At 40.7% G+C, this 18479-nt stretch overlaps 3 protein-coding genes across 3 annotated transcripts; 1 reads left to right on the forward strand and 2 right to left on the reverse strand.

The window, feature by feature from the left end:
- Nucleotides 1-5327: 5327 nt before the first annotated feature.
- On the reverse strand, nucleotides 5328-5846 carry EAE97_009239 (uncharacterized protein; the record flags this gene model as incomplete). The annotated part of the gene is given in 4 exon segments (XM_038879754.1): nucleotides 5328-5503; nucleotides 5542-5551; nucleotides 5566-5662; nucleotides 5761-5846. The coding sequence occupies 4 exon segments, from the start codon at nucleotides 5844-5846 to the stop codon at nucleotides 5328-5330; spliced, it is 369 nt and encodes a 122-aa protein (XP_038729310.1).
- Nucleotides 5847-13538: 7692 nt separating this feature from the next.
- EAE97_009240 (uncharacterized protein) lies at nucleotides 13539-14283 on the forward strand (the record flags this gene model as incomplete). Its single annotated transcript, XM_038879755.1, has 1 exon — nucleotides 13539-14283. The coding sequence occupies one exon, from the start codon at nucleotides 13539-13541 to the stop codon at nucleotides 14103-14105; it is 567 nt and encodes a 188-aa protein (XP_038729311.1). The 3' UTR covers nucleotides 14106-14283.
- A 3367-nt stretch (nucleotides 14284-17650) lies between these two features.
- EAE97_009241 (uncharacterized protein) lies at nucleotides 17651-17993 on the reverse strand (the record flags this gene model as incomplete). Its single annotated transcript, XM_038879756.1, has 2 exons — nucleotides 17651-17830; nucleotides 17982-17993. 2 exons carry the CDS (start codon nucleotides 17991-17993, stop codon nucleotides 17651-17653), a joined length of 192 nt encoding a protein of 63 aa, XP_038729312.1.
- Between the last annotated feature and the right edge of the window lie 486 nt (nucleotides 17994-18479).

Below are 18479 nucleotides of genomic sequence, written 5' to 3' on the forward strand. Positions count from 1 at the left end.
TTACTCGCACGTACCAACTTCCTACCAACCAATTTGAAGCAAAGTTGCCAAAGTTACCAAAGTTCTCGCACTCGTGATGAATTTTGTGGTTACTATTACGAAATCACTGAACGCTAGATCCTTCTATTTCCATTCGCTTAAGGAGAAAATGCGCGAAAAATGATCATTTTTAGCTTCTTCCTTGTCTATCCTTGTTCGTATGATCCTGGGCCTCCTGGTCTTGTCCCTGGCCTCTGAGCAAACCTGGGGGTAATTGAAATTCGGATATCCAGTCGATCTTGCAACATCGTGAGTGACTCTAGGAATAGTTCCCATTTCGTCAGCAATTTCGCATCAGATCTCTCATGCGTGCCAACTTGCCAAGTCGATGAATTGAGCAGAAAAATTACGCTTGGGACAAGTTACTAATTGGCCATGTGGTGTGTGTGGTACGGTGAGAGCTTTCCTTGAGTGCAGAGTGTCAAAGAAAGTGGCACCATGTATGGAAGAGATGAGTTGATTTGTTTCTTATGCGTTTTGTAATTGTTGATCAAGTCTAATGGATACTTGACTACTTATGTATGTATCTCTACGTATCAATTGTGCCCATGTAAAACGTGCTTCATGTTATGGAAAACATCATTTCAAAAGAAATCATTGAATTGAATTGTCAACTCTTAATGATATATCGCCATATATCGCCATCATCTTTCCAGATCTCATCAATTTTTCTATATATGTAAGCTTACCCATCAACTGCAGGTGTTGAGTCGTACTCGGGTAACCTCCCACCTAACCTAAACTACGAAAGAGCCTCGTCTTACCGCCAATTAGCTTATTTACCTGACTGTACGTACCTAGGTAGCTATCCAATTCAAAATTCTCCGCTCGGCTTTAGATATTCAGGTACCGTACCATGAAAACCCAAAATTGTGTGCTGACAACTTATGACAAGGGCAATATTCCGCAGTGATGGCGAGATGGCGAAATGATGGCTTAATGTCTCAATGTCTCAATGTCTCTGTGGACTGTCATTTTGATGCCATCATTTAATCGAAATGAACCAATGAGACCATTGTATCTAAAGACATCTTCTCTTTTTCCTCTTTTTCCCTCGCCTTTTTTCTTTTTCTTTTTTTTCCTTGAATGTCTTTCCAAATAAACCTTTACCAACTCAAAGCTCCATAGAATTTAGAGTCAGAACTGAAAAGAGATTTTCTAGTGATGTCAACACACTGAAAACTTTTAATTCATTCCCCACAACTTCACAAGCTCACCCCTTACCAATGTAGAAGCAACAGGGCTGAAGAACACCGCTTCATTCTTCTTCCCTTGTTTTCCCCCGCAAAATCTTAACGCCCATGAAAGAAATTTTCATTAGATCCACATATGTGCGTTAGACAACATTGACAGCGATCAGGAGTTGAAACGCAAGATGGAGCAACTGATGGTCGAGACTCTTGCTTCTCAATCAATAGTCATCTGCCAACCGTTTCTAGCATTGCATGATTTGCATCTTTGAGAAAGATTGACTCCATCGTGAACTCGGGCTTCAAAGCCGGAATGCCGAGGTTTGAAATCTGTGAATAGGAGACCGAGAGCGAGGATAAAGTTTAAACGCGTACATTCATTCCACTTTGATCGCTCAAGTCCGCCTTGTCCATAATTTCATGAAACCGAGGCTACCCATTACAGGCATTGACAGCTCATATGACCTCGCCATAAACAAATGTGAAAATTGGAGAGATCCTAGAGGATACATTCAATGCTTCATCGGTTCGGTGCGGCGCGGCGCCCACTCGAATCAATTGACTTTGTGGCCTAATCGGCGAACAGCCAAATACGACCGATTTGGCTTTTCACCAAAAATAGGAGGCGCTTCGTTGGATGACAAAATCGCACGATCAAATTACATGCTAGAAACATCTCAGTCTGAAGAGCCACTTGCCAAATCTGAATGAGAATATTGAAAGGAGACAGGGCGTGGCTACGTCTGTAAATTCACATTTTGGCACACGATTTCTTTGGTCCATTGTGTGGGTGGATAATTATTACGATCGTGTTTGAAGTCTTGAAACGATGGTTTGATCTTTCATCCCATCTTTCTGTCTGTATTCAAAGTCAATCATCCGTGAAGATAAACGCCCACTCATGTATACTTCTCTTCAAGCTTAGTATTGAGCTCACAGGTTATCGGATTTTCATAGAAGTCGTGAGCATGTATGTATTAATTCCACTTTCTGTGTGTTTTCTGATAGTCTCGAGGAAATGGAACTGTACGAGGTGAGTTTTTATTCATATTTTTGTCAGTCTCAGTAATCATTTGATGGGCATAAGTTTGTGGAGACGACGAAGAAAGAGAAGGCATAGTAACACTTAGCGTAATGAGAATGTCGGATTTGGGGAAGGAGTTCCAACGCTAAGTGGCGGCCTTTGCTCGGAACATCAGGCTTGAGCATATCTTCAACTTCATTCTTCATCGCGAATTATCAAAAATATGAGATTTTTATTTCATCCTCATCGAACTTCAATCGGCGTAATGTCGTTGTATCTTTGATCATACAAAACTTCTGCTCCATCTTTACCAACGTTAAACTAGGGGAACGACCACGGAGTTAGTATACATAGGTACACGTCGCCAACGTTTTGAAAGATGAGAAATCATAGCAGCATTTTATCCATCATGTGATAGAGTATTTCAACGTACAAGATGTATGATATGATGGAGACAATTGCGATCATCACATGAATTCCACCAATAGAGTGTTGTTGCTCTTGTACATTCTTGTGATGCCCAAAATTTGATCGCATATATCAGAACATGGAGATGCCAACCTGTTTGTCTCTCTACTGTGTATGCATACTTTATGCATACTTCGCTGCCGACGACAAAGCGAAAGAAACACAAAGCTCTTGAATCTCGAGGTAAGAAAAATTGTTGGCGTAGTAGGGGTAGAAATGGCTTGTTACAATACTTCCTCCTCGTTAAGCAGATGGTAGGAACATGCTGAGAGAGTATGACCAAAGGGTTTCAAGGCTGAAGATCACCAGAAGTATAGATTGTCTTCAAGAGTGAGAGAAATCAAACAGTTTACTGTTGTACATTACAACATTCTCGAAACCCGAGCCCAAAATATCACTCTTTTGCTCATGAAGGACGAAGATCAGGACATTATTGGAATTAGGCATTTCTTTACCAAGTAGAATCTCATTCATACATACTAGTTGCGTATGCTGATAGTCACATGCAGGTGTTTTTCCTTCAATCGAACCATATTCTTCCATTAACCAATCTTATGATAGTCTTCATCCGAATCCTGCAATCGCGATTTTCTTCAATGTGGTGCAACACGATCAGTGGAAACACGTGACTGTGGTGTGGTGTCACACTGAGACTTAGTGGTTTATACCCTTCTTGTTTTACATACCTGGCAGGATTGTTACTTTCTATCTCCATTTGCGAATCTGGACACCGGAAACTACAGTGAATTACAACAAGGGGCTTACGATGTACTTGATCGCCCTCACTCACATATTTTTGTCATATAGCACGACTTTCATAGACGTGCTGCGGAATTTATCGGCTGTTCATATCGATGAGATGAATTAATCACGCCGGATATATGTGTAGTATATCTCCATAACCATGTCACAACTATGCAGAGAAATTTCTTCCATTCTTGTGGCAAGAAGATAGCGACATACGATATCACAATCCCGACGTTCATGTAGTAAAAGCGGGAAGGAGGACACGTAACCCGTCCCGGATGATGGATCAACTGATTCGCTTGACCTTCGTCTTTTATATCAGCTATTACATTCTCCTGGGAACATTATCAGTCAGATGGCCGGTTCCATAACATCGGAACATTGTATTGACAAGTTGCATGCATCTACAGCCGCTAATGCCATGTCGTACTACTTAATCGTTCTGGCTGTATATCGAGATTTTGTGCTTTCTGTCACTTCCTGAGATGGGATTCTATAGTAAGCTTGCCAGCTGAGATGCGCTCCTCATCGGGGACCAAGCAAACTAAGCAAGGAAAAAATAGCGTGTCGACGATGTTCACCAGAAGGTGTGGAAATGCTGGCACCAATGAAAAAATATGCAGTTCTCATTGGCGGATTCTCATATGCTGTGCAAGCATTTTCTTGGTGAGGCTATGGATACCACAAACATGTGCGAGTGTTTGACGATGTTTTCCACTCAATGTGGAAGACACCAATGGTCAAATGAGGAAGGAGTTGAGGATTCGATATCCCAATGAAATTGTTTGTCAGCGACGTTATCAGCAATGGGCAATTTGACTCCTGGTCACAGTACAATATTTACTCGCACGCGTTTGCGCTATTGCCACCAAGTATGTCGTGCCCTCCTGTGGCGTATTTGATACTCACTGGAAGCGAGAACATTCGAAGATGAAAAGCAGAAACTCGTTTCAAATTCAATCTCGAACACCGAATCATGTTCATTCATTCAATATACACGAATAGTAATGGGAAAATCAATTCATTTTATCTGCAATCATCAAAAACTCCCAAGCTCACCTCCTATACTTGCAAAAGTAACGCAGTACGCTTTCCCACCGCCAGCATCCAGAAATAATGTCCCCGTGACAAATCTCCCCATTTGTACGCCATCCATGTTTCTTGTGCTTCCATCAACCATCTCGACCAAATCAGGACACCTCATATAAATAAATACTGCGAATGAAGAGTACAGAGATACAACAACATCCCACGTGTGAAATCTGAAGACTGGTATAGGTTGACGAACCAAGCTCGATCGAAACACTAGAGTTTGTGCGTTTGAGTCTTCATCTCAAGGTAGCACCGAATCTTGCTGTAAACCACAAGGAAAGAATATGAAAAAGGCTCCTTGACACTAGCAAAAGGACTGTCATCCTCCTTCGATGGTATGATCTACCGAAATACTCTTCTAATTGGCTTCTCAAAGTGTGGTACTCGCAACTGAGAAAGGTTTCGGACCATCGACTCCCATAATGTTATTGTTCAGCATTCCGAATCACAAAATGACCCGAGTCACAAAACTGCCCTTGTACATTCGACCAATTATTTGCATCCCGATAGATTGACCATGAATATCCATCGTTCCGAAGCCTCAGAAAAGATCCGCACTACCAACTCCATTTCTTCCATCGATCGGTCTCAATGGTACCCAACCTCGGGCCTTCTTCCGCCTGTCTTTCCGTGTCTACCGTTGTGAATAACTTTCGAATTGTCATATGGGACCGGGTCCTACTCTCCATGCTATAGCCGTGAAATTTGGGCTCCCTGCTTCACAGTTCCGGATCTTTGCTTAGTCCTAACCTGATTAAAGCTAATTTTTAGGACAGGGTACTCCATTCTCCGCGTTGGGGTCTAGCCAAAGGGTGAATTGCTAATTCATTTGATACCAAAGTCATCAGAAAAAAATCAACGCCAAAACCCAATAAGGATAAAATTCGTCCCCTGTTTCTGACTCGTAGTACATCAGGAGCCCAGTTATCTGACAGTTCTGCCACTATGGGTATTCTTGCTCCTTCCAGAAGAGCGCCTCACTTCCCGATTTCTATGAGCCGGTACAGTCTGCAGATTATTGGAATAGTAGCTTGCAGAACTGGAGTGATAGGGGCAAGGTCTGTGAGATATTCCGGTGCCTCTGCAGGTAGGACAGGGTGGTCTAAGATATCTTGTTAGAATTTATGAATTTGCAAGAAAAAAAATAGGTTGGTTTGAAAATGAAGCTTGGCATAGAGGTACTTGAAGATAATTACATACTCTCGTGGAGAACCACCGCAATACTGACATGTTTCTAACAAATTGCCATTGAAACAGCAGTCATAGGCTTCGCTAGAGTACGACATTATAGGATTGACGATACAAAGTTTAAATGGTGCGCAACTGTGGTAAAGGTGGAATGTTATGTGAAGATGAATATATCTTCAATGGCGTCAAGGCTAGAAGGCTTCAAATAATTCAAAGAGGTCTTTCAGCTTGTTTATGGCCGTAGAAGTAAAGCACAATTTCTTCGAAGTACAAAGTGGAGTGTTGTGCGGATTCCAAATTTCTCACTTTGTTGCAGTGATCTTCATTCATCTTATACATCTCATATTCTCTAGCATCTCCCATCAGCTCCCATCAATAATAGAACCCCCACACTCTATCGAGGTCAGTCAAATTCCACCCCATATATTTTCTTTCTCACCGTCAGCTTCTTTTTTTAGCAGAAGAAAAGGAACAGCATACATCGTCAGATATCGTGAGAATTCACCCGGATAGCTCTATGCACATGGTATTAGGCACCACTTTCCTCACCAGGCCTCACCGCTCCTACATGAATTATTGAAACAAGAAAATTTCTTGTCCTCTTCTCTTTTATCTCCGTCTCTCCTGCCATCATTGGCTACTCGTGAAGCAAGAACAATTTACGAGGGGCTCAAAGATGATCTGCTGATCTGATATCTCTTCTAATGGTTATGCCGGTAATATGCTGGATACTTCACAATAGAAAACTTGGGGCTTATTTTGATTATGCCATCATTGCCGATAATAGGTTGGCTTCTTTCTGTCATTTTTGATTTACCAGCGGAGTGGACCTTACACAACATAAGATTCTATGCGTAGAGACGTTCTACAGATGAATCTGGCTTGCAACTCAGGAGTTCGAGGGCGCCATGCGCATAGGACAAAAACGGCCGCTGCGAAACAGAGATGAAGTACTGGAAGAGCAAACCTCCGACTTTTGTACGAGATAACACAAATTTTTGTCACCCGAAACAATCTGAACTCGTGGTGCTTCATGGTACCTTTCAATCTTTCAATAGCCTTTAATTAACTCAATTATGCGCTCTCATTAGTAGTAAAGTGGCAGGATTGGGATGGCTCACCGATGGCACGAATCTTGCGCACACTAAATTAACGGATAAGATACCACCGATTTGTGGCCCCTCGTCTTTAATACACAGAGCATTGGCTCCAAACCACCGGTTTCATTTAACATTGTAGTGGCGCCTCGTACCCCAGTCCAAGACTTACCTCCCACACTTTTTGAATACCCCATCACAAAACTAGACCTTCAGTTCTCAAAACAATCATTCACACATTTAATGATGGTTTTTGGAGCGAATGCTGTAAGTTCAACCAATCCTATAATTTACCATATACACTACCGTCCTGGAGACCTCGAGGCTTCATGCACATAATAGGCAGTTAGCCGTAACTCGGGATTACAACATAAGTAGCTGACCTGATCATTCTTCTATTCGCTGATATGCAACGACTTATGCCGTGCGTGTGAGACGCTGTGCACCCGCTCCTCGAAAACGAGGAATTGATAGTTCCATACATTCGATTTCACTCCCGCCGATTGCAAATCGCAAATCGAAATGTCATATGTATGGGATGATCTACATAAGTATGTAGGGGTTGTAATCCATTATCATCATTGTTATCATTATGTATGGTTTTCAAGGATGTTCGGTAATGAGGGGAGTCTCGTTTAGTGGGGGTTGCGCCAAGTTGCACGATGACAATAATGAATTCTGGAGAAGTAGGAAAGCGCCTTGTTCTCACATTGGCCGTAAGAGCGCTAGTCACGAAGTTTCTGTGCAAGTTACCAAGGTGTAAGAAGTAATTGAGACGGCGAAGCGCTCGCTTTCTTTCCCCAATTATACTTTTTACTTTCTCCCCTTTCAAGCGAATCAGTAGATCAAATTTCTCAAAGTTGAAGTATAAACTTTCACTCTAATATTCATCTTCGTACCACATCAGTCTATTCTGTGTCAATTACTGCGTTTTACTTTCTAATTCTCGCATTGATCTATCCACATATGCTCTCTACCAACAGACATCCTTACATGGTTAACGACTTCCTGCGCATTTGACTGGTGTGCGTCATCGATGAAAACGTGATAAATCGCACGTCACCGCTTCTATGCACATTTTTCTGATCCCACACGGTATAGTCCCTGCATTTGCAAATTCTTTGCAGAACAATCTCTAAACTGATAAGATATGATCTATCATACCATTAGCTTCAGTGCTGAAGGTTGGATTGCATATTAAAACACCATTTCGTTCGTCGGAGTCGGGCAGAACCCGTATATGTGCGTATCCGCTATACGAACCGCAATACTACCTAGCTAGTTCCCCCAATCAACTTTCCTAAGTCGGAATAACCATACCCAAGTACACCTTCCCGAGGACATGGAACCAATTATTCAAGTACCAATCGAGCCTTGCAGCCGGAAAGAAGAGGTCTACGATAGATCGCAATCGATGCAAGTGTCCATTCTTTCTACCCATCCTTCCTTCCGATTCGCTCTTCATCCGATCAAGATCACTGTTTCTTCATGATTAGATATGATAAGTCTAATTTGACTTCTCCACTCGGGCATAAGCTAGGCTTAGCGGCGTCAGTTGAAACGGACAATGATTGCATGGTATCGCGATCCTTTCAGTCGGGCTCTTCACCGTATACGCATATAGCCGTGAGGTGTTATATTTGCTGAATCCATGAATTCCTTGACTGAGTATGAATTCAAGGATCCACATGCATACATATACAAGTGTCTCGGTTCTTGCAAGGTCCCTCGTGGATACTTACAGTACTTCGCATATTACATGCGTGGTGACGATGGTTTCAGATGGTGATGGCAAGCTATTTGACCGAATCGAAACAACCGGCATCCGAAACTTTACGTCGGATAATGATGTACGTCACATTATGGACTTGTCACCTTTCATTGCTTCCTTTTCGCTTGCAAATATCATCACTACACATACCCATGTCACATGAATCAAATCACACCACCTTGATAGCAAAAGAGCCCCCAATATGTATTAGTTCATAACTCACTCACTACCCCATTTACTCACAAATTGACCAATCCCCTTCTTGCAGAATAGATACTGTAGTTTTATATCCCGCGAAAAGGCTTTCTTCAATCGCATTAGATGGGCAATATAGATGTGTAGCCATCCGTTGTGCATATCATATGCAGCCATATGTGTGCATTATGTGCTTACTTTCTCTTCGCTTCTCTGTCTTTCTGTCTCGCTCTTTCATTACCCCACTCACTACCCCACTACACCGTTTCTTGAATTTGGGGTTTGGAAGGAGGAAGATGAGTCTAGATTGTGTTGATGACTGGAAAAGTTGGGAAAGTTGGGAATCTGGGGGTGGGCTTGTGGGCTGGGAGGTGGTATAGTGTAGATGACTGCTAGTGTATTACATGGTGGTCATGGGTAATTAGATGGGTAAATGAGAGTTTTTATTGATATATGCGGCTGTGATGTGATGTAATGCAAGGTTTTGTATTTTGGTGGAGATATTTGGAGGATGAAAGTGAGTGTGAGGAGAAAATTGGGAAGGATGATGATGGTAATGATGATGATGATGATGATGATGATGATATTCGGTGAAGTGATGTGCATGTATGTAGTATACATGTATTGAGCAGGGGAGTATTTGCATTGGATTAGATTCAGCTCAGCTCAGCTCGGTGGTGGGGTGATGAATTGGATTGGATTGGATCGAGTCTTGTGAGAATAAATGCAGAATGTGCGTAGAATGGGGAGGAAAGAGAAAAGATTGTGATTAGGAGGGAGAGGGAGAGCGTGGTAGTAGTAGTGAGGCTGTGGGTGAGAGATAAATTTTCTAGAGAGATGGAATGAGGGTGTTAAATTTTTTCATGTTCGGGTTGAGTACGGAATAGCAATACCCAAGAGGTTAGTTACCTAGTATTGAGATATAAGTCAATCCTCTCTTTCTAATTTGCCTAATAAGAAGATCTTGATCCTTGGCGATAGAGGTACCAGCTTAATTAGCTGTAGACACATATCTATAATCCTCTAGAGATTGGAGTTTCGGAATGTGATGATGATTTGGAAATTGGAAATTGGAAATAGCATATTGATGAGTTTAGTTGAATATCAGAAGTGCGAATAGGTAGTGTGTAGTATTCGCACGGGGATTCGGCTTGGCTTGAATTCTGGGAAGAGTTTTGTATTCCTTCGGAGGGGGAAATCATTGCGGTTTTGGGTGCTTATAGTCCACTATACTCCTCTTCGTATACCTGTCGCTTTGAATTTGCGTAGTTGGAACTCGGCGCTTTCAATGTTTTAGGTTGAGATTTTGATTTTGATGGAGAGATTGAGATTTGTAGGGGTTTGGATTTGTATCACTTCGTGATCTTATTCAGTAGTGCTGATTCCTCCCTGTCTATCTTCTTTAGCTTCTGAGATTATTCTGAATTTCTGATTCGGAAGAATGGATTCCAGTCTGAATACTTCTAGAAACTTCAAGAGATAGATCTCTTAAGTTTTGGTATTGATGTTGGTGTTGATGTTAATGTTGATGTTAATGTTGCTATGAAATCATTGTAACTTGAGAATAGTCGATTATAGTTAATCATAGTTTATAGTTGATTATAACGAATGACTAGTTCTTGTATCTAGCATGGAGGAAGTAACTTGTAATCTTACTTCCTAGATGGTGTCTTGACTTACAAAGACTATGTACATATCTCGATTTTCATACCTATTATGAATCTCCTGTCTTCCTCCAGGGGAAGAAAGTTTAAATTCCTGACGTCTTTTCCAATAAAGATCTATCAATCTCCCCAGGCCAGCAGCACCAGTTCCAAATTACCTCAAAAATAGATACCTTTCAAGGATCAAAAACAATCACACTTATCTCTCTCCTCTAGAGTAACAATTACATTTATAAAAGTTCTTTAAACTAATCTCCCATCTCTCCTTAATCCTTCCAGTTCTTTCAGTGCCCTACCTTAACCTCATGGCACAAATTCGGCTCTCGGAGAAACAATCCCCCTTTCCATGAACCAACCACAAACTGTACAACCTCGTGATCTTGACAGTTCGAACTCGTTTGTTGCACATCTGAAATAGTTGATTTCCTTTTTTCTGGGTTTTCCACGGAATTTTTTGAACTTTTTGGGGGTTTTTTTTTAAAAAAAAGTATGGTTTGAAAAATAGTTAGTTGATTCAACTTTTTCGCTAAGAAAATATCAAATTTTTGGAAACATGGCATTTTGAAAATCCGATAAAAATTTGATGGATTAATATTTTGGGAATGAAAAGTTGATTTTTAGATTGAGGAGATATTGATTTATTTATTTTAGTTGTTTCTATTGAGATTATGACTGGTTTTGGGAAGGATATGGTTGATTGAAATGTGTGTGTTTTCAATATTTTTGGTCGCTTGAGATTGGATGTGAGGTTGGTAAACGGCTATTTCCAATATTATGGGACTGAAGATTGATGACTTTGGGCTTTGGTGAAAGGAGAAATGCTGGTATAGATTTGAAACGAAGTTCTGGCGGAAGAGGGGATGCAATATGTGTGTTAAGCTCAAAGTTGAGCTTGCATTAGTAGGGTTGTGCAGCTATATTTACGTGGGCTGTCAAGCTTCTTTATACTTCATCGCACTTTGCTATAATTTATGCTTATTTTATGCTTGAATTTTCATCATTCCTAGTGATATCCTCTCCGTTTTGTTGTCAACTCAAAGTGAGTTGGGAGAATTCGAAGACGTGAGGTTGAAAAACAAGATGGTACGGGGCTTAGTACACGTGAGAGAGAGCTTTATGGGCCTCTTTATCTTCGGTCAGGAGTTTGGAAGTGTCTGTCTCTAATACTACGATCCATGATGTTGTTACTATACGCAGTGAGCTTCTTCACAACATAAAAGCATGTTAGTGAAAAGCGTGTTGACTATGGAGGTTGTATTGATCTGATCAAGTTGAGAGTACAGAAGCAGAAATGATATAGATATAGTGGTGCTAGTGCAAATACCTTGGTCTAGAACTTCCGACATGACTCCGTGTGAAAACTTCGCAGCCAAATCGCTGGCATATATGTCCCACTCAATAGTTTACTCACTTGTTGTTGTCTTTCTTTCAACTTTTTTCTTTCGGGACAGCAAAAAGTGGTTGCATGATACTGATACATGCTTGAGTCCAACTACACGAGAATATTTCATGATGGCTTAAGGTTTTGCTGTGGGAAACCTCCGAAATGAACAGTGTGATCGAGTCATTTTCAAGAGCCCATAAGTAGCCACAACATAGGTCCAGGCGTATCTATTTGGGGTACTTTGATAACGATTCCACTTGAAAGGGAATTTGGGAGGCTCCATGAACCCAAGTGCTGGTCAAATTAAGAATCATTTCAACTTATTTTGAGTGCCACATTGTAAGTCTGTTGGCTAACAAGCATGTTGGTACTGCATTTATCGTGGAAGTGGGACTTCGACCCTTTTAGGTGAGCACATCGGCAACTTCAAGTGGACAAGCAAGCAAACCATTATTTGGTGGTATTCAAGAGTCTATCTAGCTATAGAAAGCATCTACTCAAGTACAGTAACACCCCTGGTTTCTCATACGCGGGAGTCGATACTTCAACCCGAAGCGTTCTTGCGTAGAGAAAGATCGTCGCGTCGGAGTTTTTGGAGTATACAAACTCTCCGAGACCAGAATATTTGACATCTCAAAGGTTATATTAATTGCTCTTGGATCAGTCGGGAACGTGAAGAATAGATTGGGCTAACGTATAGCATTGCCGAATTTTCGGCGACCAAAAACAGGGGTTAGCCGACCTGATTGTGACGTACTGATGATATGTTATTACGTGCAATCAATTGGCTACTTGGTGGCCATAACTCAGGGGTGCACAAGCAAATTGACGAGCCGCTAGATTGTCGGCCCCATGTTTTATTCTGGGGACTGAGGCGGGGAAAAGTTTATCATCTATCCGTCAGTAAGTCTCCACTAATTGACATGGAAATTAAGCATGATATCAATCCTCTTTCAATGATGCTCCAGCGATTGGTAAATCAGAATTTCTAATTGGTTGAGTAACTATATACTATGGCATGATATCTACGTTGTTAAGCAGAGGTCAAAAGACAACAGACTTTCAACGCCAGCTATGGTAGAGAGTTGTCATTCTTTTTTAAAGGCTCGCCCGGTTTTAAACATTTTGGATTAGATGGCCAATCATTCACTTAGCAATCACATGAAAGCTGCAAGGAGAAAAAAATTTGTAGTCCGTGTATTCATCCACCTTGCGTATCTTATCATAGTGCTGTAGTTTTCAACCCTTGAAGTCTGATTACTATTCCCTAGGATCAGTTTTGAAATAGACATTCGGTAATCATTGAGGTTGTATTGCCAAGACTTGGCAATGTCACTGCCGCGTGTACATATTCCTCCTGCTTATTCAGTAGTGACTGTCCGCCCACATTCCGATAATTAATTAACCTTAACGGTTGGCTCTCCGCCGTATGGGAGGGACCCCACTGGGTGGATCTTTCGAATGATGCGATTTGTTCGGCAATCAGGTACAATATGCGGTACATCTTTACATGTGGGCTTTCAGATTGTAGGCACATTGACCGATGATGTGTATCTAAAGGTAATGAGTGAGGGTTGGAAAGCATATATAAGGGAGCACCATCTACTTCTACATTGAAGTATCGACACAGTTTGCAGCACATCTGCTTCTCCAGCTTGAAACCAGGAAAATCCATCAACATGAAGCTACAACACCTCTCAGTCCTCGGCCTTCTCGCCACACCACTTCTTGCCCACGAAGAAGCTTCAACAGAAGTGCTCAAACGTTCCGCAAACCTCTCCAAGCGATGCGCTTCCGGAACTGCAAACTACAACAAACGTCGATATGAACGACGAAACGCAGAAGCTCTCGCCAAGCGATCTGGAAACGCAACATACACCATCACCACCGAAGCGCCTTACTATGATGTCCTCAAGAATGATACTTGTGTCTTGGCCGCCGACGTCACTGCTGGCCCTTACTACTGGCCTCGATCCGAGACTCTCCGTCAAGATATGACCGAAGGCCAAGCCGGTATTCCTCTAATTCTCGATGTGGGAGTTATCGATATGGCGACATGTGAGCCCCTTCCAAATGCTCTCGTTGCCTTTTGGCATTGCAATGGCACTGGTAGTTATTCCAGTTTCACTGGTCGAGACGCCAACATTCCATTCCCCACTCTGCTTAGGGAGATGAATATTACGGATTACGAAATCGGTGTTACGGATATTCACACAAATGATACAACTTGGTTGAGAGGAATGTAGCCTACGAATGATGAGGGAATGTTGGAGATGAAGACTGTCTTCCCTGGTTTCTATGTTCAGAGAACTATTCACATTCATGCTCAAGGTAAACTTTTCTCTTTCCCGCATACTTAACACCTTCTTTTCATTTCAAAGCTGTATTCATTCACTAACACGATGTGGTTTTCACCGACTATGTCCTTCACTCTAATGGTACCGTTTTAACCGGAAACTCAAACTCCATCGGTCAATTCTATTTCAACGACACCGTTACCGAGACAATCATGGCTCAAGAACCTTATGTGAGCCATACTCAAATCAACCGCACCACCAATGCTGAGGACAACTGCTACACTGGTGGATTCGCACACGGATACAATCCAGTCATGGATATTGTTCCAATTGATGGAGAAGATATCACCAAGGGAATGATTGGATATATTACCATGGAAATTGACACTACGAACAACCCTGAGTTAGACCCTCCCAGAACCACCTAGATGAAGCTGGATGCGGTGCCGTGGAAACTTCCTGTATCATAGTTGGCTGGATTAGATGCATGTAAATAGACTGGAAAACGCACAAGTTGCAATGTAGATACGAAACATACGATTGGGGATTAACAGGTGTATGATGGAAAACTTGGAAATTTTTATATTTTCCCATCAATGGCTTTTATATCTTCTTGTGACCATGAATTGCTTCGCTCTATCTACACTTGCGCCTACAGCGCTTTCAATTTGTGTAAATCAAAATCAGATAAGTCTCAATTTTCAAAACATCCTTCAAATCGTTCTCATCATAACTTCCGAATACTGAATCAAGCTCGTCTGCACTATCTCTTCGATATCATGACCTTTTCTAATGTTTGCTATCACATCATAACACTTGACGAGTGTTTACGCATCTCTTTTATCATCTAATATAATATCTTTATGCTCTTGTAGCAAGGGAATCCGATAGCTCCACATTTTACGATAAATCCAAGGTCTCTGACTACGAGCAGTGTGGGCAATAGTATACTGTAATGAAATTATAGCGTATATTAGCATATTAATATAACCGCCAATACGTTTAGAAAAGGAGATGATACCACTCTCGTACATATTTATATGCCTAAAGAATACTAGCAATATATTGAAATACTGGAATTCATTATAGAATATTCATTCCTGTCCTTATTAGGTGCATATTAGATAATAAAATTCCATTCCTTACTTCAAATTAATGTGAAATCCCTTATTTCTAGCCTGATTTGAATAGGAATGAATATTTTATGTTGGATTCTAGTATTTCAGTATATTGCTAATAATAATGAATAGCTAAATGATATTGAATTCCATACTATGTAAGTACGTATTTCGAAAAAAATCGATATGCACCACTAAACTGATGCGTATACGAATTACAGGAAATACTATTGCCTACACTGACTACGAGCGGCGATGATAGGAATCTCCATTTTTTCCTATTCATCAAATTATCGCTAGAGCATGCAAAAGTATGCCTACCAATAGAACATATAGATCCTCACCTTGATTCTACGACTGTATCAATCCCATGAAGACCTAATCCATCAACAAAATAGCGAACAAGAAATAACCAGAATCCCTCCATCGACTTCATTTCATCCATCTTAGCCTTCTAATCTATAGGCAGAACATTCTGTAGGAGCTTACTTCTCAACACAACACTTCTTCTAAAATATCGTTAGTCACTTAATACACTGAAGAATAGTAAAGTACCATATCACAACTTTTTCTAGACTCTTTTCTCCGGGTGATAAGCTCTTTTTATGCTTCTAGTAGCGCAACAAAACAAAGGTAATATCTTCACCCCTCCCGGCAACGTCTTTGACTTATTATTTCCCTTCACGGGCTCAGAATTTGGTGATTCTATAGATCCATTGCGGAAATAGTAGTCTAATCGTTACTAGCAACTCTCGTTATCTACTCAGAGATTTCAAATACTTTATGCTTTTCTTATAGCACCACAATCACTTACCGGCTCAGCCTTGGGTTTGTTCTGATAATCTTGTAAACATTCTCCTCTCTCCTCTATTTCTTTCACAGCACAATCTCTGCTTTACACCCGCATCACTCCTTCGACTTTCTAGCTGAAACCTGAGAATGGAAAGGATACTGAATAACATAACTAATCGCACAACATCGAAAAACACGTTCAGATACTCTTCTAAAACCCCAAACAAAGAACTCTATATACATTCCCCCTCCCTGATTAAAAACTAACAAGAACGGATCCGTCAAAGCATTAACTTCGTGAGTGAGACGCGATAACAAATTTCGTACATACATATAAAGATAAATTTATAGAACTTAATAGATCCAAGCACATAACTCTCTGACCGAACTATATCATCAGACTACCCCTCTTTAAACGAGATATAATGTTCCGTGCCTTTAAACTAAATCTTTACTGACATGATTGATACAAATATATACTAATAAAAACCTCTTCGAAAAAGGTATCAAACAGATAGGCAATCAATTAAACAACAAAACCACATACACAATTCTTGGTTATATCACTTCTCTTCCGGTTCTGAGATAGCCCTGTACAAAAATGAGTTCTTTTATTCCTTGAAAAGATAATCTACGCTAACCTTATCCATCCTGATTTTCATATATTATTATCATCATCATCCACAAGCACAGCATATCCAATCTTTCAGATTTCCATTCCTCTCTCACTTACCATTCCTCACTCACAAATTCCAAATCATCAAAGCAAACCTCACAGACCCACTCCATCCCCAGCACCCCAGTACCCCTTTCATAAGCGAGCGAGCGAGCCGCTGATCATCTTCATCTTCATCTCCATCTTCATCAGATCCCATTCCGCATAACATTCTATCTATCCAACTCATCAATTTTATTTCCACATATAAAATCATAATAATAATAATAATAATAATAATAATAATAATAATAATAATAATAACAACAACAACAACAACAACAACAACAACAACAACAACAACAACAACAACAACAACAACAACAACAACAACAACAACAACAACAACAATCTCTCCTCCGATCAAGATTAATTCGAATTCGAGATGATGTGATAACCAGTTAACTCCCGAATTATCTTATATTTTGTATGATTATTCATTTATTTATTTATTCTCACATTCATTCAGGAATAATCAGAAAATTCGATACTTACAATAGAGTTGATAAACTGATCTATCTCCCTTACTTCCAAGTTCCCTCTCCATTACATGTTTTCCCCGAACTCTGCAATTTAATTTAATTTAATCTCGCAACCTCAACCCAACCCAACTCCAATTCCAAATTCCAAGCTCCAGATCATTCAACAGCTCTCGAAACAAAACACCATAAAACACTACAAACAAACCCCCCCGCAAAAATTAAAATTCTTCTGTCCAATCATCGATACCCTCAAACTTTTTCCTCTTCTCTTTTCTTCTCTTTTCTTCTCTTTTCTTCTCTCAAAAAACAAATACACAATTTCTCCTAAACACAAACATAATTCCACACTCCTCCACTCCTACCCACTCCTCCCTCCTCTTTCCATCCTCACTCCTCCTCCCCTCCACTCCACCCAGCACCCCCTTCATTTCCATATACCCCCCTCATCCCCTTCCTCATCCTTTTCCTCTTCTCATCCTCATCCTCATCCTCATCCTCATCCTCATCCTCATCCTCATCCTCATCCTCATCCTCATCCTCATCCTCATCCTCATCCTCATCTTCACTCTATCCCCATCCTTATTTTTCTTTATCTCATCTTAATCTCCATTTTTATTCTTACCATTCATTACCTACTCACCTCTCACCTCTCACCACTCATCCCGATCCTAATTCCCTCTCCATCACTCCACCACTCCACCAGTAATATCAGTAATACCATCGAAAACATCACTATAAGCACCACTCACCGTGCCCCCTCTCCCTCTCCCTCTCCCTCTCCCCCTTACCCCACAACCAACACACCCTCAAATACCCCCCTCACCCCATTCCCCAATGAGCCCCAGGAAGTTATCTCTTCATCTCATTCTCTTCACCTCGTTTCCTTCATCTAATTTTCAATTCCTCATAGTTGGTAATCATTGGATAAGAAAGAAATAGCATGATATAATATACGGGATAATTTAACATTACATACCTACATAATACTATCCAACCGACTTTTGACTTCTAACCACCACACATCCAAATACTTACCTCAACATCATTCATTCAATTTGATTTCACAGTCTCGAATTGGCAGAGGTCTTCTCGATATCAAATCCAATGTCTATCTTATGAATTATAAAAACTTTCAAGACATTCTTCATTATATACCCATCCAAACATTCAACCGAAGACCATACAGCACAATCACATTTCATGTTCAAATACAAGT

The sequence above is a fragment of the Botrytis byssoidea genome, assembly GCF_014898295.1.
Source record: "Botrytis byssoidea strain MUCL 94 chromosome Unknown BBYS_021, whole genome shotgun sequence".
Taxonomy (NCBI): domain Eukaryota; kingdom Fungi; phylum Ascomycota; class Leotiomycetes; order Helotiales; family Sclerotiniaceae; genus Botrytis; species Botrytis byssoidea.